This window comes from Passer montanus, unplaced genomic scaffold (genome assembly GCF_014805655.1).
Source record: "Passer montanus isolate IOZ18808 unplaced genomic scaffold, ASM1480565v1 scaffold3, whole genome shotgun sequence".
NCBI lineage: Eukaryota > Metazoa > Chordata > Aves > Passeriformes > Passeridae > Passer > Passer montanus.
This window is the reverse complement of record NW_024367707.1, coordinates 21,514,918-21,531,724: the sequence shown is the minus strand read 5'-3', so window position 1 is coordinate 21,531,724 and position 16,807 is coordinate 21,514,918. Positions and strand designations below refer to the sequence as shown.

At 37.3% G+C, this 16,807-nt stretch overlaps 1 protein-coding gene across 4 annotated transcripts in view; it reads right to left on the bottom strand.

Annotated features, from left to right (window-relative positions):
• MGAT4A (alpha-1,3-mannosyl-glycoprotein 4-beta-N-acetylglucosaminyltransferase A) overlaps positions 1–16,807 on the bottom strand; it is a 73,024-nt gene that overhangs the window by 24,265 nt on the left and 31,952 nt on the right. For all 4 annotated transcript variants that reach the window (XM_039714564.1, XM_039714567.1, XM_039714565.1 and 1 more), the window contains 5 exons: positions 15,766–15,899; positions 4,900–4,946; positions 4,225–4,338; positions 3,524–3,599; positions 1,875–1,989 (listed from right to left, as the gene is read on the bottom strand). In XM_039714564.1, coding sequence (XP_039570498.1) covers positions 1,875–1,989; positions 3,524–3,599; positions 4,225–4,338; positions 4,900–4,946; positions 15,766–15,899 — 486 coding nt within the window. The remainder of the gene's footprint in view (positions 1–1,874; positions 1,990–3,523; positions 3,600–4,224; positions 4,339–4,899; positions 4,947–15,765; positions 15,900–16,807) is intronic.

The following is a 16,807-nucleotide window of genomic DNA, read 5'->3' as shown; positions in this document are numbered from 1 at the left end:
TCAGTATTAAGAACTACCTACCTACCCCACCAGACTTAAACGCTGTGTCCTCTGCAACAGCACAGAGAACAGAAAGGGTGGGGGTGTGAAATACACAAATACTAAGCAAGTTAAGTGACCTGAAATACAACTGCATGGGGTAGACAGCACACATCCTAAAGTGTAAGTTGGTTTTATGCACATTTGGTTTTATGCACATTTGATGTGTCATTCTTGAGAAGTGGCAATTTGTAAGCGAGCACACTCTACTACTAAATCAGGCAAATGTAGAATAGATGCAAATTCTATAGCCCAAGAACTCCATACAGAATTTACACTAAAAGTGCAATTAGACTGGAGCTAAAACTCAAATTGTGGGCTGAGTCTGGGTTAATGTTTAACTGTTCAACAGTAGAAAGAAAGTCGTATCAAATGCTGTATTCAACTAGTCCCTGCTAACACATAACAGAATGTTGCAAGGAGTTCCCCAACCAAGGACAAGTTCATTTAGGGCAAGATGTCAGTGAACTACTTCTTATTTTTCCATGCTAGGCAGCATAGTTTCCTATTTCTCCCACAGAACCAATTCCATAATTATTCCAGCAACAGTGGATCTCTGATGGTAGCCCAAAGCAGTTAGGTGATGGCCAGGTGCATAAGGAGACTTCACTCTGCCCATTTCCTTTCCTCCTCCCCACTGTTTCTGTAGATGAAACTGGTAGGCAAGTCTACAAAGTACCATTCTGTACCCTAACAGCATGTAGCAGGGATAATTACTGTTTTCCTTTCTATTCAGGAACCTCTGAGACCCCCAAAGTCAGGGAACTGTTGCACACCTGATGCTGAGCTGGAAAGAGGACAGCATTTATTCAAGTAGTGCCAACATTCTCAGGTCTCAGTACAACCATTAAGGGTCACTGAGCTAAAAATGAAGCCATTCTCTGGCAGTTAGATCCAAAGGAAAGAGAACAAGAATTTCCAAGAGAATGACAGAACTTAGGACTGCACTTTTATCTGTTACACACAGGATTTTCTTTCTGTTCTGAACTCAACAGCCTTCATATTGGAATCATTTGTGTTGGCCACAGGAATCTCCAAAGTCTGCTCCACCTTTTGATTTTTCCTTGCATATCTCTAGCTTGCTGCTTTTAAAAAGATCATGACACATCAGTGCAGTAATGAAATAACCTTTTGATTTGTAAAATCCCTCCAAATTTCTCTATCGTTGTTTTTCTGTTAAGTCCAGTATCTCTCTATGAAAAGATGCTAGTGTAAGTAATGTAAGAGCAAAGAACAACCATAATTTCCAGAGCACCCTGACAGCTGACCCACAACCCAAGATCCTGCATTAACTCCTCTCACTGCTGCTCATTGCAAATGACAGACTCTGACTGCATCTATGAAGGAACAGATTGTCATAACTTTTCCTTCATGAAGTAGAAAGATGGAGATAGAACAGGCTTTGCAACAAACTGATGCCTGCTAATTCTTGGAAATTTTGGCACAAACACCAATGAAGTTATTTTAGGTGGAGTTAATTTTCATGGTTTTTCTTTATTTCAGTCAGTTATGTTTGAATTACATTTTCATTTTAACAGCAGCTAAATTAAACATACATCATGCCTTGCAGTTTGATTGTTAGTATTTTTATAAATTAACTTTTGGTTATAAAATTTCTCTCTTTTCCAACAGTTTGAGTTTGCCTCCATCATAAAAAAGTGAGGGGCAAAAGCAACAACCATGAGCTAAACCAGAGTTCCTAAAAAAGGCAATACATTTCTACTTCTTGGTCTATTTCCAGTACAAAGAAGATATCTTTGAAGCCAGATTACTATTAATTCACAATCTGAGTATGAATGTGTTCTTTCAAACCGCAAAAGTGAACATTTTCTTACCAATGAAACCCAGCTGAGAAAATTCTAGAATCATCCAATCTTCAGAAGCAAGCTGAAGTGCAAAATTTTTTATTGTGCTGAAATAATTCTGCTTGACAACAATGTCATCTTCAAGCTAGAGGAAGGTAGAAGTGACATCAACATTAAAAAAAAAAGCACTAGTAGAGCAATAGAAAAAAGTACAGCTAGGAAATACTGACTTATAATATATTGTTAACACATAGCCATGTATTTCTAATGCTAGCACTGATCATAGATGCCATAGCCTGGAATAGCTATTGTAGGGATCAGTCTGTCTATTTGTGGAGAACTAATACAGAATTCTTGTGGAAAAGTAATACAGAAACTAGTAAGAATCCACAAACATATCTCAACTTCTTGCTTTAGAACACTGCTTTTCCAGCTTTTTTCTTCAAAGGAAAAACATCCATGAAATAATGCTAGTCTAAGTGGCATCATCAGAACCAGTTCAATATCTGTATTATTTGTACACAAATGTGAATATTGACTCAAAAATGTAAGAGCACTGAAAGTTCCTCCTCTGAGACAAGAGGACAGGGGCAGGATTCATTTCACCTGTCCAACAGCAGCACAGGTGCATGGTCCACACAAATGCGAGTGTTGACTCACAAAGGTAAGAGCACTGAAAGAGTTCCTCCTCTGAGACAAGAGGCTAAGAGACACAATATCTGCAGGGGCAGGATTCATTTCACCTGTCCAACAGCAGCACAGGTGCATGGTCCATATCCCCTAGTCCAGAGCTGCCCACATGGGTGCTGCAGTGCCTTTAACTCACAGTAAGTGCAGGGCACTGCTGCATTAGGGATCCTGCTTCTCCTGTCCTTTCTCACAGTGCAGTCATGCCCTCCCCCTTGTGCTGGCACTAATATTTGTGCAACTCCCCAGTATCAAAGCAGGCTGTCACATGCTGTTGGCTCTGCAGCTTCCCAGAGAGCTGAGACTCCAACAGCCCTGAGAGAGGAGTCAGCATAGCTTTGAGAAAACTACATGAGATGTGTGGGACTTTACACCCCAAGGACACAGGCACAAAGTCTAAATAAAGATCATTAGTGCAGTTACTAAATCTGCAATACCTGTAGGTAAGATGTCTACTTCAAAGCAGAAACACATGATAGGAACAATTCTGAGCTAAAGTGAAGATGAACTATGTAACTCTGTTGTTAGAAACCTCTTAAAAAAGAAAAGTTCCGTGTTTATACACAACAGTCATATTAAAGTGACACTGCACTCTCAAAACAAAATAAAAATAGATTTTAGCTTCATTCCCACTAAAACTATGGAGTTGTTTTTTTGGTTTTTTTGGATTTTTTTTGCCTAGGGAACTCAACAATAATTAATTTCAGGGACAAGTTAAAAACAGCTAAGTTAAGCTGCTTGGATTCCTTCATTTTTTTTGCTAGGCCTCTTAAGAGAAGTGACATAGGATAAATTACTTTCTGCTTCAGAGACAGTGAGGCAGTATCCTCCTCAAATTACTTTCCCATATACCATAACCACCATACTTAATGCTCTCTTTAAATCATGGGATCAAGTTCTCTGTTGTGTGTAGGTCCTTCTGATGTGTCCAAAAACATAATTTCTGGAGACTAATTTGAAAACTTGTCTCAAAATAAAGAAGAAAATTTTACCTGAATATAATAAACTCCCTTTTTCTGGGCATACATCATAAGAAAACAATAATCCAAGTTCTGTTTTGTTCTCCATCTGAAATTAAATTGAAAGCTTAATGTTTATGAAAAAATGGTATTTCAATACAAGCTGGCAACATAAAGTAAATTTCATTACAAAGAATGACACATATTAGTGAAATGTTAGGACAGCTGTTTTTGGCACTGTTCCCTCAGGAAATCCACTGTCTGGGGGGGAAAAAAAAAAGGAACAAAGCTTTCACCTTATGCTTTAATACAGACATCAAACTGGTTTAATTTGAACCTGACTTTGTGACAACTACCTGACATTTCACTAAAAACACATGTGCATTTAAAATGGTAATTCAACAAGAACTACTGGGTTTTACCCTGTGTTTCATGAAGAAAAACGGCAAATGAAAGACTCCCCATTAAAAAGGAATAAAAGTGTATCAAAAGTCTCAGTTCTCCTCCCAAAATTTAACACTAAATGGATTCAACCAAGCAAAGGTTCTGATCATGCACAGAACAGCATGTAGCTAGGAATGAGATGGATTCACAGAGCACTTTTAGCATCCCCACACTTGCAAGAATTACAGTAAGAAAACATTTCAAGAATTCACATCCCACTTGCCGTTTTATAAACAACCAAAGTGTGGGTGTGGGAGGAGATGGGAAAAGATCTGGGGGAATAAACCTACCTCACTCTCTCTTTTGAGTCTCCAAATGTTTCTTTCAAGTTTGTCAAGTCAGGATAGTATGTTGCAGGAGGAGCTATTACTTCCACCAAGCCAGAATTGATCTCTGTAGAAAACCTGTCAACAGAAAGATCCTGAAGTCACATGAGAGATTCTGAGTCCTGTAGCTCCTGCTCGCTGTCTGCTGGAGCAGTTATTGTGTCTGGTTGTGAGGACTTGCTCAAATGAGGCATTTAGAAGAACAGTAGTATAGAAAAAAGTATTGTTTTCCTCAGTGTGTCCTTCAGAGCACTATCACCTTCTGCCAATCAGAATCAAACTACCTTCTAATTTTTTTTTTGTTTTTTTCTCAGAAACAAGTGATTTTTCTTCCTACAGTTCTCTTTGAACATACAGAATACAAGGCCCTAACACAGATGTCAGAAATTTCCATTCATGTTTAGACAATCCCATCTGTTTATGGTGCATCAAATAATTTAATCCCACTTACTGTTTTACAGTTTAACTGATTGAATCATTGCCTCTTAATTTGCCTCACTTTTTTGTTCCAAAGTCCAAAGTTCCACAGAACAAAAAGGCATGATCTTTTATTTCCAGAATATTTTTAATTGCTTATTACAAACTGATTTATTTTATCATCAATAAATTAAGAAATCCCCAATCAAAACTACAACTTACTCTCTTTCCAGGCTTGCAACAACACTGTTAACATAATCAAGATCAGTCTGGGGAAAAAAAACAAACAAAAAAAATTAATAGATTACTTGATAGTTCTAGATTTACATTTCAAAAGAATGAAGTAAAATAAACATTGCAGGTGGCTGTCCTTGAAAACCACTTTCATTGTGTAAGATATTGGAGCAATAAAAAAACACATCACACACGTAACTGTGTCTTACCTCTAATATGAGAATTTCTTGTAAACAGAGGGGAATAATTATCTCATACCTGCACTTAACAGCAAAGTGTTAAAACTCATGCTCTTGATGATGAAATGACCACTGAGTGTTTATGTAGGAAGGACTCCATATTATTATTATTATTATTATTATTGTTATTATTATATAATAACAATAATATATAAGAAAATATTACCAAATAAATTTTTCTGGAAAACAGTGCATTGAACACATACACACACACTCTTTCAAAAGTACATCTCCTAAGCTTTGCATTTACAGCTAATGCCCTAACCACAGAGGGCAGTGAGCCTGCTGCCTTTCTGACTAGGGTTGCTTTTTTGCATCAGAGACTAAATCTGAGGGACAACCAATCCCATCAATCATTCACCTCTCATAGATGCAACAATTCTAAAAATTACTCACTGGTGAAAATACAAATCATGACATTCTGGAAAAGTCTAGATCATCTAAATTGCCAGCACTGAGCAATTATTCAACCTAGCTGTACACATGCATTCCAAGAAATGAGAATTTGTGAACTCATAAATGTGACTGAAAACCCTGGTCTTTGTTACACTTAGTAATCTAATGACTTGACATATTGTTTACATTTTTGAAAAGAATAGTCTATAAATCAACCCAGGTTCTGGCTCATGAGAATTCTGGAGAAAGAGTTGTCTTTGAAATGCCAGAAACAAAGGAACAGTTCACATTTTTTCTGATGAATTTGTAACACAGGATATCATTAAAGGATTATACACAGAGAATAAATCCCTCCCAAGGTTTTCTATAGAACTGTTAATCTTGTTTGATAAAGGTGCTCACCCTTTGATCTTAAAAAAATCACCGTTTCTATTTTTTAAAGATTTATTTTTATGAAATCAAACATAATGCCAGTGACGCACGCTTTTCAAAAAGGATAACAACAGCAGTGGATTTCTTCCAAAAGCAGATTTTAAATACCACAAGAACATGTGAGTAGAAAGCATTTCTTGTAATTTTGTCCTAGGTATTTTCTTTTAAGTGCTATGCCTAATGCTGGGCAGAAGTTTTAGTAAACTGGTAAAGGTGCTCACAATTTAAAACTCATCTTGTACTGTGTTCCATACCAGGAGACTCACAAGTCCATATGGACCTTTATATCCTTTATATATCACTGTTTAAATACTTTTATGGATTGCTTATACACATTTAATTAATAGAATCGAGTTAGACATAACTTTTTCTGTTTTGTGTAACAGCTGCAAATCACAGTAACTTAGTGACTACCCAAAAATAATTTTAGTATATCCATCTTTAACTGAAGGATTTTTCTCTCTTTTCAAAACCTTTTAAATGTTAAAAATACAGAAATTGCAATTCAATAATCACGTGAAAAGACAAAAATTTGCATTTCAGTTGGCATGCCAAATTTCAGTTACTCAGTCCAGCACTAAGAACTCCAACACATGTAATACAGTCCATACTGAAATTGCATAGAAAAATATAGGATTTATATATATATATATACATACACACACTCAGCAGAAACACAGCTAGTTTCTATTCAGTTTTCCAGAGGTTAAAATAAATGCCAAACTTCATGCCAACTGGAATTGTGTATTTGATCAGAAGCCTGTGCCTTAGTGCACATCTCCTTAGCGGGAACATCTTTTTGACCTATTTTCCAGACTACCATGAAGCCTTGCTACTTCTTGTAAAACCTTACACTTGTACAGAAAACATCACAATCAGAAAAAAAAAAAGTCCAGAATAAGAGAGTTTTCTCCCTGCTTCCCACTATTTGTTTGTATGCTTCACATGAAAGGCTGGCAGTTCCCCCAGTCAGAGCTGCAATCACAACAAGATCACATCAAAAAGATGTAGCTTGAAGTCTTCCAACATCATATGGTAATCTTGGCTGTCACAAAATGTCAGGAAGGTCTGGTATAGCTGCTATGAACATGAGATACAGAAAATACCACTGCTGGCTTAGTAGGCAACTTTTCCTTCTCAATCAGCAATCACTGTAGTGTAAAAGCAGATGACACTCTTAGAAGGAAAAAGAACACAGATTAGAAGAGTTGATGTCAGTTTTCACATTATCAAATGCATTAAAACACTGTATTCTGCCATCATTTTAAAATAAGCAGTTGTATTTATATCTACCAGCTCCATACAAGATTCAGAACCAGGATGTCAACACAAAACACCTTTCTACATCAGAACTTCAAGAGACAATTGAGTCCTCTCATTGCCCAGTCTAACACTAAGTAGGATCTTTGCCAACACCCTTTGGCATGGACATGTCCCAAGAAGGTGGCACTTTGATGTTAATTCATACAACATCATGAAATGAAAATACACAACAAATTTGATCAAGCTGTGACTATACCCAAGGGAAGAGTTAAGTAGATAGAAGACTTTGCAGGGTAGCAATGGAAGGAAATCTGGAATAGCTAAATTAAATCTAAGGATCTTTCAAGCACTATCAGTAAATTCAATCAGCAGCTTAAAAGCAACAGAAAAAAAAAAGCCATTATTAATCAAAATCTATTATTCATTTTCAGGAAATGAATGTTCACTGTCTTGACAAAATAAGATACAAGGTCCTCTTTATCAACATGAAGTACACAAGACTGCTCATCTCCAATAATCTTAAACAGGACAAGACAAATCCAGATTTATAAAAAACAAGTCACCAAGAAAGAAAATGTTTAACTGCTCTTTAGGCTTCCAGTGAAAATCATCTCCTCGACTTTGGAGCAGACCTGATGAACTTAAAATCTGTTTCATGGTATCAGTGCTGCTTGTAACTGTTGCAGTGAAATGTTGCTGGTGATCACAACAATACAGCTAGGAATGCTTTTGTCTATCAAATCCAAAGGCATTACTAAAACAACAATTTTTTCTTACTAAAACTCCTAAGGCTGAAGATTAAAAGAAATCCCTAGGAATTCTGGACCCATAAAAAAGAAGCACAAATGAATATTTTAAGAATAAATCCCTTTAAAGCAATTAAGAGAAAATTGTGCTAGGCCCCAATCAAAGAGTTTAATTTCCAGCCACAAGGATGCATCTTATCAATGAATCACATGAAGCCTTACAAACAACTTTGTCCTAGTGAGTGGATCTCTAAGAACTTCATAATGAAAGGTATAGGTAGGTATCAGCAGTTCAAATATTTTTCCTGTTCGTTCTTCCTAGTCATATGGAATTACTGATCTTCAAGACAATGCAATACACTTGAAGTAAGACATCTTCCTTTATTCACACCAGACCAAAGATTGATTCCCATCAGCACCTTGCTTCCATCAAAGACAGCCATGAAATGATATACAGTAAAGAATAAGAACAAGAGAACCACATGCAACACCCCCTCCTGCTATCATCCACACTCTAACTCCTTTCAGTTCAGGTTACTTCCTGAGACAGATGTGATTTTGTGTATTTAATATTCCTCAGTAGGCTCATCTTCAAGGTACCTCATTAGCATCCTCTTGAGCCTATCTAAACTTTCAACAAGAAAAGAAGACTCTAGTTTATGAGATCTGTGGAGTTTCATAAGCCAGTGAACATGGCTGTATCTAAGGTTTAACTCTTTACATGAACAATTTTGATGACAAATATATGTAGAATGCTTTGATGAATCCCTCTTTTAAAAAAGCCTCAGAGTCTGTTGTAGAACAAACTGAAGTTGCACATTGTCAGTGAAATAAGTTTTAAAATTTCCTCTGTTTTTTGCAAAATGTTGTATTCCAATTCTCTGAAGCACATTTCTGAAGTGTTGGCAAGGCTGCACATCAAATTTGTGATTATTCTAACATTTGTCTGAACAGACATCATTATTCTCAACAAACACAGAAAGAGCCGGAACAACAGTGAACTTTCCGAACTCCTTTATTGATTTATGAGTGAGCATGTGCACAGCAAAGCAGCAGAATACATTAGCTAGCAGACAAAATGAGAGGTTAGAAAGTTCTGATGAACAGCTAGCCAAATGTCCTACAAAACCAAGATTTCTTCTTTTAAGAATCAACCCTTTCATACTGTTGAATCCGGACTTCATACCCTCAAGAATGACAGAAGAGAGACTGTTTCTAAAAATGTAAGGAAAACCATGGCATTTAAGACCAAAGGTTTATTTACTGTCCTAAGTGGCAGATGCATAGAAAATGCAATCACAGAATCTCTCAAGCTAAAAAGGACCCAAAAGGATCTTCAAGACCAACACCCAGTTCCTCAAATGACTACCTAAAACTAAACTATATGCCTAAAGGCATCATCCAAATGCTGCTTGAACTCTGACAACCATAGGCCATGACCACTTCCACAGGCAGCCTATTCCCATGACTGACCACGAAGTGAAGAATCTTTTCCTAGTGTGCATTCTGAACTTCCCCTGACACAGCTTCACACCATTTCCATGTGTCCTGTCACTGGTCACCAGAGAAAGGACATCAGCCTCTCCCTCTCCACTGACCACCTTGGGGAAGCTGCAGACTGATGAAGTCACCTCTCAGTCTTCTCTTCAAAGTTTAACAAACCAAGAGACCTCAGCTACTCCTCCCAAGTCTTTTCCTTGAGGACTTTCACCATCTTGGAAATTTATCTAGACTAGATTATCTAGATTATCCAGATCTCAATTCTTAAATGAAATCTCCTAGAAGCAAGACTTACATTATTCAACACCTTTCAAAGAATGAAAAAAAACCCTGAGAAACAAGCATGCTAATCTGCATAGTGTGGTCATTTCATTGCTTACTAATTACAATTTTGTTTGATCTTTTGTCATCCCACAGAAACAGGAGTGGGATAATTTTACCACGTACTTCATACAATGACAAACAATATAAAATTACAGCCTTCAGAAAAGGCAAATTACACTTTTATTTGCCCTGAAATAGTAAAAGTATAAGTATCATTACCTATAAACAAGGCATAAAATTTTCATAGGAAAAACCAGCCACTAATGTGGCATTTGGACCTATTTTGGGATATATATGCAGTGAAGACAATGCCCTAAGGAATAAACGTGCAGCAGTGGCTTCCAGTGGTTGCAGCAGTGTATGTATATAACAAAGCCTGTGGAAAAAGGTAGTATCACCTTTTAGAGTTCAACAAATGCAGCTGAAAAATAATTATACCCAGGAATACTGTGTCTTCTTTCAAATATGAAGCAGTGAGTTCAAATTAAATACAGGGAACATGAGACCAAGTAGCAAGGCAAGAAATAGGAATGAGAATACTGTCATAACATAACCAGCTAATGTTACATAAGCAAAATGCAGCCTGTGTCCTACATGAGCTAATGACTTCATCTCTCCCTTAAATTCCCCCCTCCACCACATAGGCAAGACATTTCTGTCTGTCTCCAGTCACTTCTATGATTAACCCAATGCAGTTCAGGACAGAGTTTCATAATGCAAAAGCCTTTGGCAGCAATAGCAGGAATACAAATATACCCTTGTAGCACTCCACTCTTGTTTCTACCTACCCTCATGCACTGCCTGTCAGATCCTCAATCATGAGAGCAAATATCCATATGGATTGTGCTGTGAACCACGACAGCATGTCAAAGAACAAGTTGAGTTTTTAAGAAGGCCAACCAGAGCAAAAAGCATCACATTACAATGCAAGACCAGACATTCAGATGCAAGTTATGCTAGTGTCATACAGCCACTACTAGTTTTGTGGAGTCTGAAAGAAAGCAGCACATACTGCCTTGCAGCATGGGAAAGCTTTTGTTGTCGTTGGGGAAGCCACTGTTGAAATGGTCTAGACAGCTTGTCTTCCACAAGATAGGCAGTTGCTGTGTAGTCTAAAGCACCCTTCTACAATTTCTGCTCTTTATTTGGAGGACAGAAGGAATTTTTAGGTCAAGGCAGACCACCATAGCAAAACTTGACAGTGTTGTCCAAAAATTCAGTGCCAATTCAGTCCACCACACAAGTATGAAGTCACTGCCGCAATGCTTCTGAAATAAGATTATTACTGTTACTTCCCACCTCACAAATACCCTAGATGTCACCAGAGAGATCAGACAACTCTGGCTCTCAATAGTGATGTCCCCTTACCAGAAGCATCAGGTAGCTGTGACCCAGGTGCACCTCAGCAAGCATCTCACAGAAGTATTTCAGTCATACAAGTCGAGGGCTTGGCAAAGAGCAAAATCCTGGATTTTATCTTTGTGCTGAGACAACAAGTTTGTCTCAGGTACATTCAAGTTTTCAAATTCTGTCATAGATATTTTCTTAGATCTAAAAAAGATTTTTTATCACTGGTTTAATTCGTTATAGAAAATTTGCTAGTCACTGACATGAAAAGAGAAGCATAAAATCCTATGTTGGTGCCCAGTATCAGCAGTCCATACTCCTGTGTACCAAAGCCTAGGTGACAAAGGAGAGGGACTGCAAGAACAGCATAAATATCTCAAATTCTCACTGACAGGTCAAGCTGCCTTTTCAGATACAAGAGATGGCAGTGTATCAAGAAGGTGTGTTCATCCTGATCAGCTTTGAGCAAGATGTCCAAAACAATAATTCCCATTTCTGTAGGCCTTTAATGTTATTTGGTGTAGATAATGTATCTTGACATAACAGCTTTGATTACCTTTGATTTTTTTTAAAAATACATGCACATTACACACATACACATATTTATGTACACACTAAGATCTATCAGACTTTCTCCAATTGAAGATGCACTGTCAAATCTTTCAGGGACTGGGAATACACTCTCCAGGGCAATTCCAAGAGGCAGCTCACAAAGAATTAGCAGAAAGCATGAACATTTCTGTAGCTGGGATGATGCTAATACCTCCAGGTTGAGAGCAAGACAGTCAAAATACTCTTTTGTTTTCTATCAAGAGAACTGCTGATCAGAGAGAAGTACAATTCAGGCCCAGAGCAAGAAGAGGTGAAAATACAGGCTTGTTTATTTAGATGAGAAGGTTGACATGTTGCACTGCAGTGTCAATACCTACAAAACAGGTTCAGCAAGATTTGACCCAGTACGTGCACCCAGTCCTTAATCTGCCAGGGCTTTGTTCATACCCATGCACAGGATGGTACCTGACTGGGTGCTTGTGTCACACTGACCTAACCAGGACAGAAACTTTTCCAAAGAAATAACAAATAAGAAAAGATTCTCCACAGAAGGAGCACAGAGAAATCACTACTAAACATCAACATCTCTTAATTTAGCAGCCACTGTACATAAAGAGATAACACAATGACAGTAAAAGATAATCAAGATATGCAAATTTTTCCAGCTTAAGTGAACTGTACATACATGAAACAAGAGAGTAAGATTTACATAAGGAATATGTAAGAAAGTAAAACTTGTGGCCTAATGCTCCAAGAACAAATGGCTGGTCAATTACTACCTAGTCAGATGTAATCAGCAGCACACAGAAATAGCAAAATGCTTTTGCATACCTGTAATGGCTTCCAATTCTTCCTGAAATGATTTGTCCTTCTGATATTTTTGGTCAAATCAAGGGCTTATAGTCTTTCCAGCATGCACTGATTACTGTTTGTACAAAAGACTGTGCTAAGTGCAGTCTCTGATTAATGAAGTGGACTGACAGTAATTTCTGATATATTTAGAACAAATCTAAGATGCATTTTCCTCATTGTAAATTAAACCTCCCCAAAGAAAAAAAAGAAACAACATTTTGTTTAGATACCGGGAAAGTATTCTAATTTCTCTCATATTCACTTGTGTGTGTATATATATGTCTGTTGTTCCACTATGTTCATTTAAAGTACTTCAAAACCATGTTTCCCATGTTAATTGCAAACCCTAATAAATAAAAATACTAGACAACAATTTGAACTCTGAGTTCATTATTTCTTAAACCTACAGTCTATGGCTTATTCTGAAAACAAGTTCTTGTACAAAGCAGGTTAATGAGATTTAAATAATTTGTTTTCAACTCATATGAACTAGCTACATAGTGAGGGGGAATAAAAAGGTTTTGCAGTATTAAGGAATAATGAATCATACCTATTTATTAGTCATCCTAATGAATACCTGCAAATTATTCTGCCATAAAGTGATTTTAACAAATTGGAGAACACAGACATATGTCAGTAACTAGGACAATTGAACAGTTTACTGTCAAGCAATTCTAATAATTATTTAAATTGCTGATTAGTTGTCACATCAGCTGAGATATTTCAGAGTTTCTTGAACTTCCAGTATGGAAATTTACTGTGTACAATTATATTACTGAGAAATATCCATACAGTAAATGAATATGCAGAGCTCTTTATTTAGCAATCATAATGCATCTATATTTACTAGCTCCTCTGTTTACACTGTTGATGCTGTTTGCAGAAGGCCATTAGCCTTCTAATTTGTTTTCTAGCAAAAAATGAAATTACAAGAAATGAGTGAGATTGAACTACTAAAAAATAGCAGTATTAGAAGAGTTTTGTAGCGTGCTTAGCACAAAGAGATTACAGTCCACAACTGTGGCTCCCAGCAATGCTTCCTAAACACTGTAAATTTGATTTCTCAAATAAAGCTAGCAAGAAAAATACTAAAATCCTTTTAAAATGCTATTTTTTCCTTATAATTTTCTGCTAAAACCACTTTTGTAGTCTTGTGCTCCTTTTTTTGTTGTTGCTACAGGCCATAGACAAGGCACAGATAGTAATTTTAAGCTTATTAGCAAAATTACATAACCTCACCCTATGACCATTTCTTGCTGTACTTAAACTGCACATATGTTTGAGCAGAGGCCATAGCTTTTTTTAGAAACTTTTGACATCATTTTTAAAATAAGCATAGTTGGTCAAAATTCTAATGTATTTTTAAATAAGCCTTTATTATTGCACGTGTTAATGGCAGCAATAGTCTAATATATTTCAGACTAGGGTATCCCATAGACAAGGATATTTTAAAAGGCACAACCCTTCTTTTTGTTTAAGGAGAAACAGAAGTCTATCAGAGGAGTAGGCCTTCCTTCAAACAGCCAGAGAAAATGCTTAATAAACCTACAGTTTTCATCTTGCAGAAGGAAACTGAAATATACAGAATAACTCAGAAAAAGCACAGCATAATTCAGGATGAAGTATTTAATGCACCATATTAATCATGTAGAGTTCCTTGTAGCAATTGCAAAGCAAACAGTAAGATATTGAGCTTAAGAAAATAAAAACATGGTCCAAGAATAAATAATAAAATATAATAAATTGGATGGAGTAAAGAAAAAGAAATGCAAATCTAGCAAGCAGCAGATTTAAAGAAAAAGAAATGCAAATCTAGCAAGCAGCAGTAGCTCCCCTGTTGAAATGTTCAGCTCACTGGTGGTCACTTCTGTAGAAACATTCCCAAGGTGAGAGTATTCCACAGCACCTCAAAGGAAGGAAGTTTCCAGCTATGGAAAACCCAGGTACAGCAATATGGCTTGTCTTATGCAACAAAAGATGGTGCAGTTGGGGACACCTCACTCTTATTCCAAATTTTACAGAAGACAGAGAATCCAGTGATAACAGACAGACCTCATAGCTCAGACCTCCTTAAGCAAAACAAAAGTAACTTCAGTTTTAAACCTCTAAAAGAAGCCACGCTCACAGGCAATAAAATTTCTCCAACTAATACAGTGAAGAAAATCGCAGCATTCCAGTAATTCAGAAAGAATTCTGTTCCCTGATACTCTCAACCAAGAAATGTTTCAAAAGCATTTTTTTTCCAGAAAAACAGTATCTATCCAAACAGATAGTTTTTGACTGGCTGTCAAGAAAAAGAAAATAGAGCAATTTGCATTAGAAAATACTAAGAAACAATTCTCAGATAAAAGCAAAATGTTTACAAACTTTCCAATGAAATTTTAAAATATGTTGATAATACAAGTATTAAAATGCCTAATTTTCCACTGATTCATCCCTGAAGGACAACAGCTCACTAAATTAAAACCATTTTCAGTTATAATTGGGGATTTGAATTTTCATCTGTGGGACTCATAAAAGACTGTTTCAGCAGAGCACTGCAGTTAGATGGATGAAGGTCAAACATAAATATAAATTTCCCGCTGTCCAAGTCAGACTTCTGAGAAAGGCATAGAGAACAAAATAGGTACATGCAATTCCCAGCATCCAACAGAATTATTTCTGAAAGTACTCTATCATTTTCCTAAATTTGATTTCCACTAAATCAGAGCCAAAGTGAACAAACAGTCCAACTGAACACTGAATTAATCCATTAAAAAGGTCTGGGTTTCAAGCTCCACATTGTCCAGAAAATTAACTCAATAACAATCTGTGCCTCACATCTCCAACTGCAGCACTCGTTTGACAGAGGACTAAGCAGCAGCACAAAGAAAATGAGAGGAATCCTCCCCTACAGAGCTCCTTAGCCATTATTCTTATGTTGGAGGAATAGCACATCTTTGCCACTAAATATGAACTTAAGATTTGCAAAATAACCACTCCACTGAATCCATGTTCACCAGTCCCCTGATAATTAGAAAAGGCTGGGCTCCTTGTATGGAGTGTATGTCAGAAACCCAAGACTGACACTTTCCTTTTCCTGGAAGGAGAGAATCATCTGTCTGCATCTTGAAGCAAAAGTAGATCAGTTCCTGAAAGGAGTGTTACTTGTGATTAAAGGCAGGTTAGAAATTGTATAGAAAAAAAAATTTAAGCACTTTTACCTCTCCTATAAAGACAACCATAACACAATCCAGTTTTTCTTCAGGGGACAGCTTATCAATAAGGGAGTGGAGAGTTTCTGTAAGGTAAGACTTGACTTTTCTTTTCACTGTAGGTATTCCCATTACAATGGAAACTGAAATCAAACAAACCAGAAAGGTACTTTCAGTGATTGCATACACAAGATAGAAAACAAAAATCTTGCAATAAGGCATTGCTTAAAAAATGCAAAGGATTAAAAGGTGGAGATTGCAGTAATTAAAAATAGTTTAAAAATATACCACCCAGCATCAGGAGCATGACTAACAGTTAACACCAATTCTCAGAACAAACACAGAAGACAAAAAACTCCAAGACATGCCAGACTATTCTGTAGGTGTGATGGGCTGATCCTGACTGGATACCAGGTACCCACCAAAGCTGCTCTATCCCTCACCTCCTCAGCTGGACAGGGAGGAGAAAACATAACAAAAGGCTTGTGGGTAGAAATAAAGGCAGGGAGAGACCCTTCGTTACTTTGACAGTCAAAGCAGACTTGAGGAAGTCAATCTATTACTGATTAAATGAACACAGGGTAATGAGAAATAAACCCAAATCTTAAAACACCTTTCCCTCACCCTTCCCTTCCTCTGGAGCTCAATTTCACACCTGATTTCTCTACCTCCTCCCTGCCAGGAGCACAGGGGCATGGAGAATGGAGGCTGGAATTCAGTTCATCACACATGATATCCACCACTTTTTTTTCTCCTCAGTAGGACTCCTCAGACTCTTTCCCTGATCCCATGGGGTCCCTACTATGGCAGACGGTCCTCCATGAACATCTCCAATGTAAGTTCTTTCCCTAAGCTGCACTTCTTCATAAACTGCTCCAGCATGGGTCCCCCTTCCATGGGCTGCAGTGCTCCAGGAACAGGCTACTCCACTGTGGGTCCTCCACTGGGTTACAAGTCCTGCCAGAAAACCTGCTCCAGTGTGGGCTCCTCTATCCATGGGTCCACAGGTCCTGCCAGAAGCCTGCTCCTGTGTAAGCTTCCCATGGAGTCA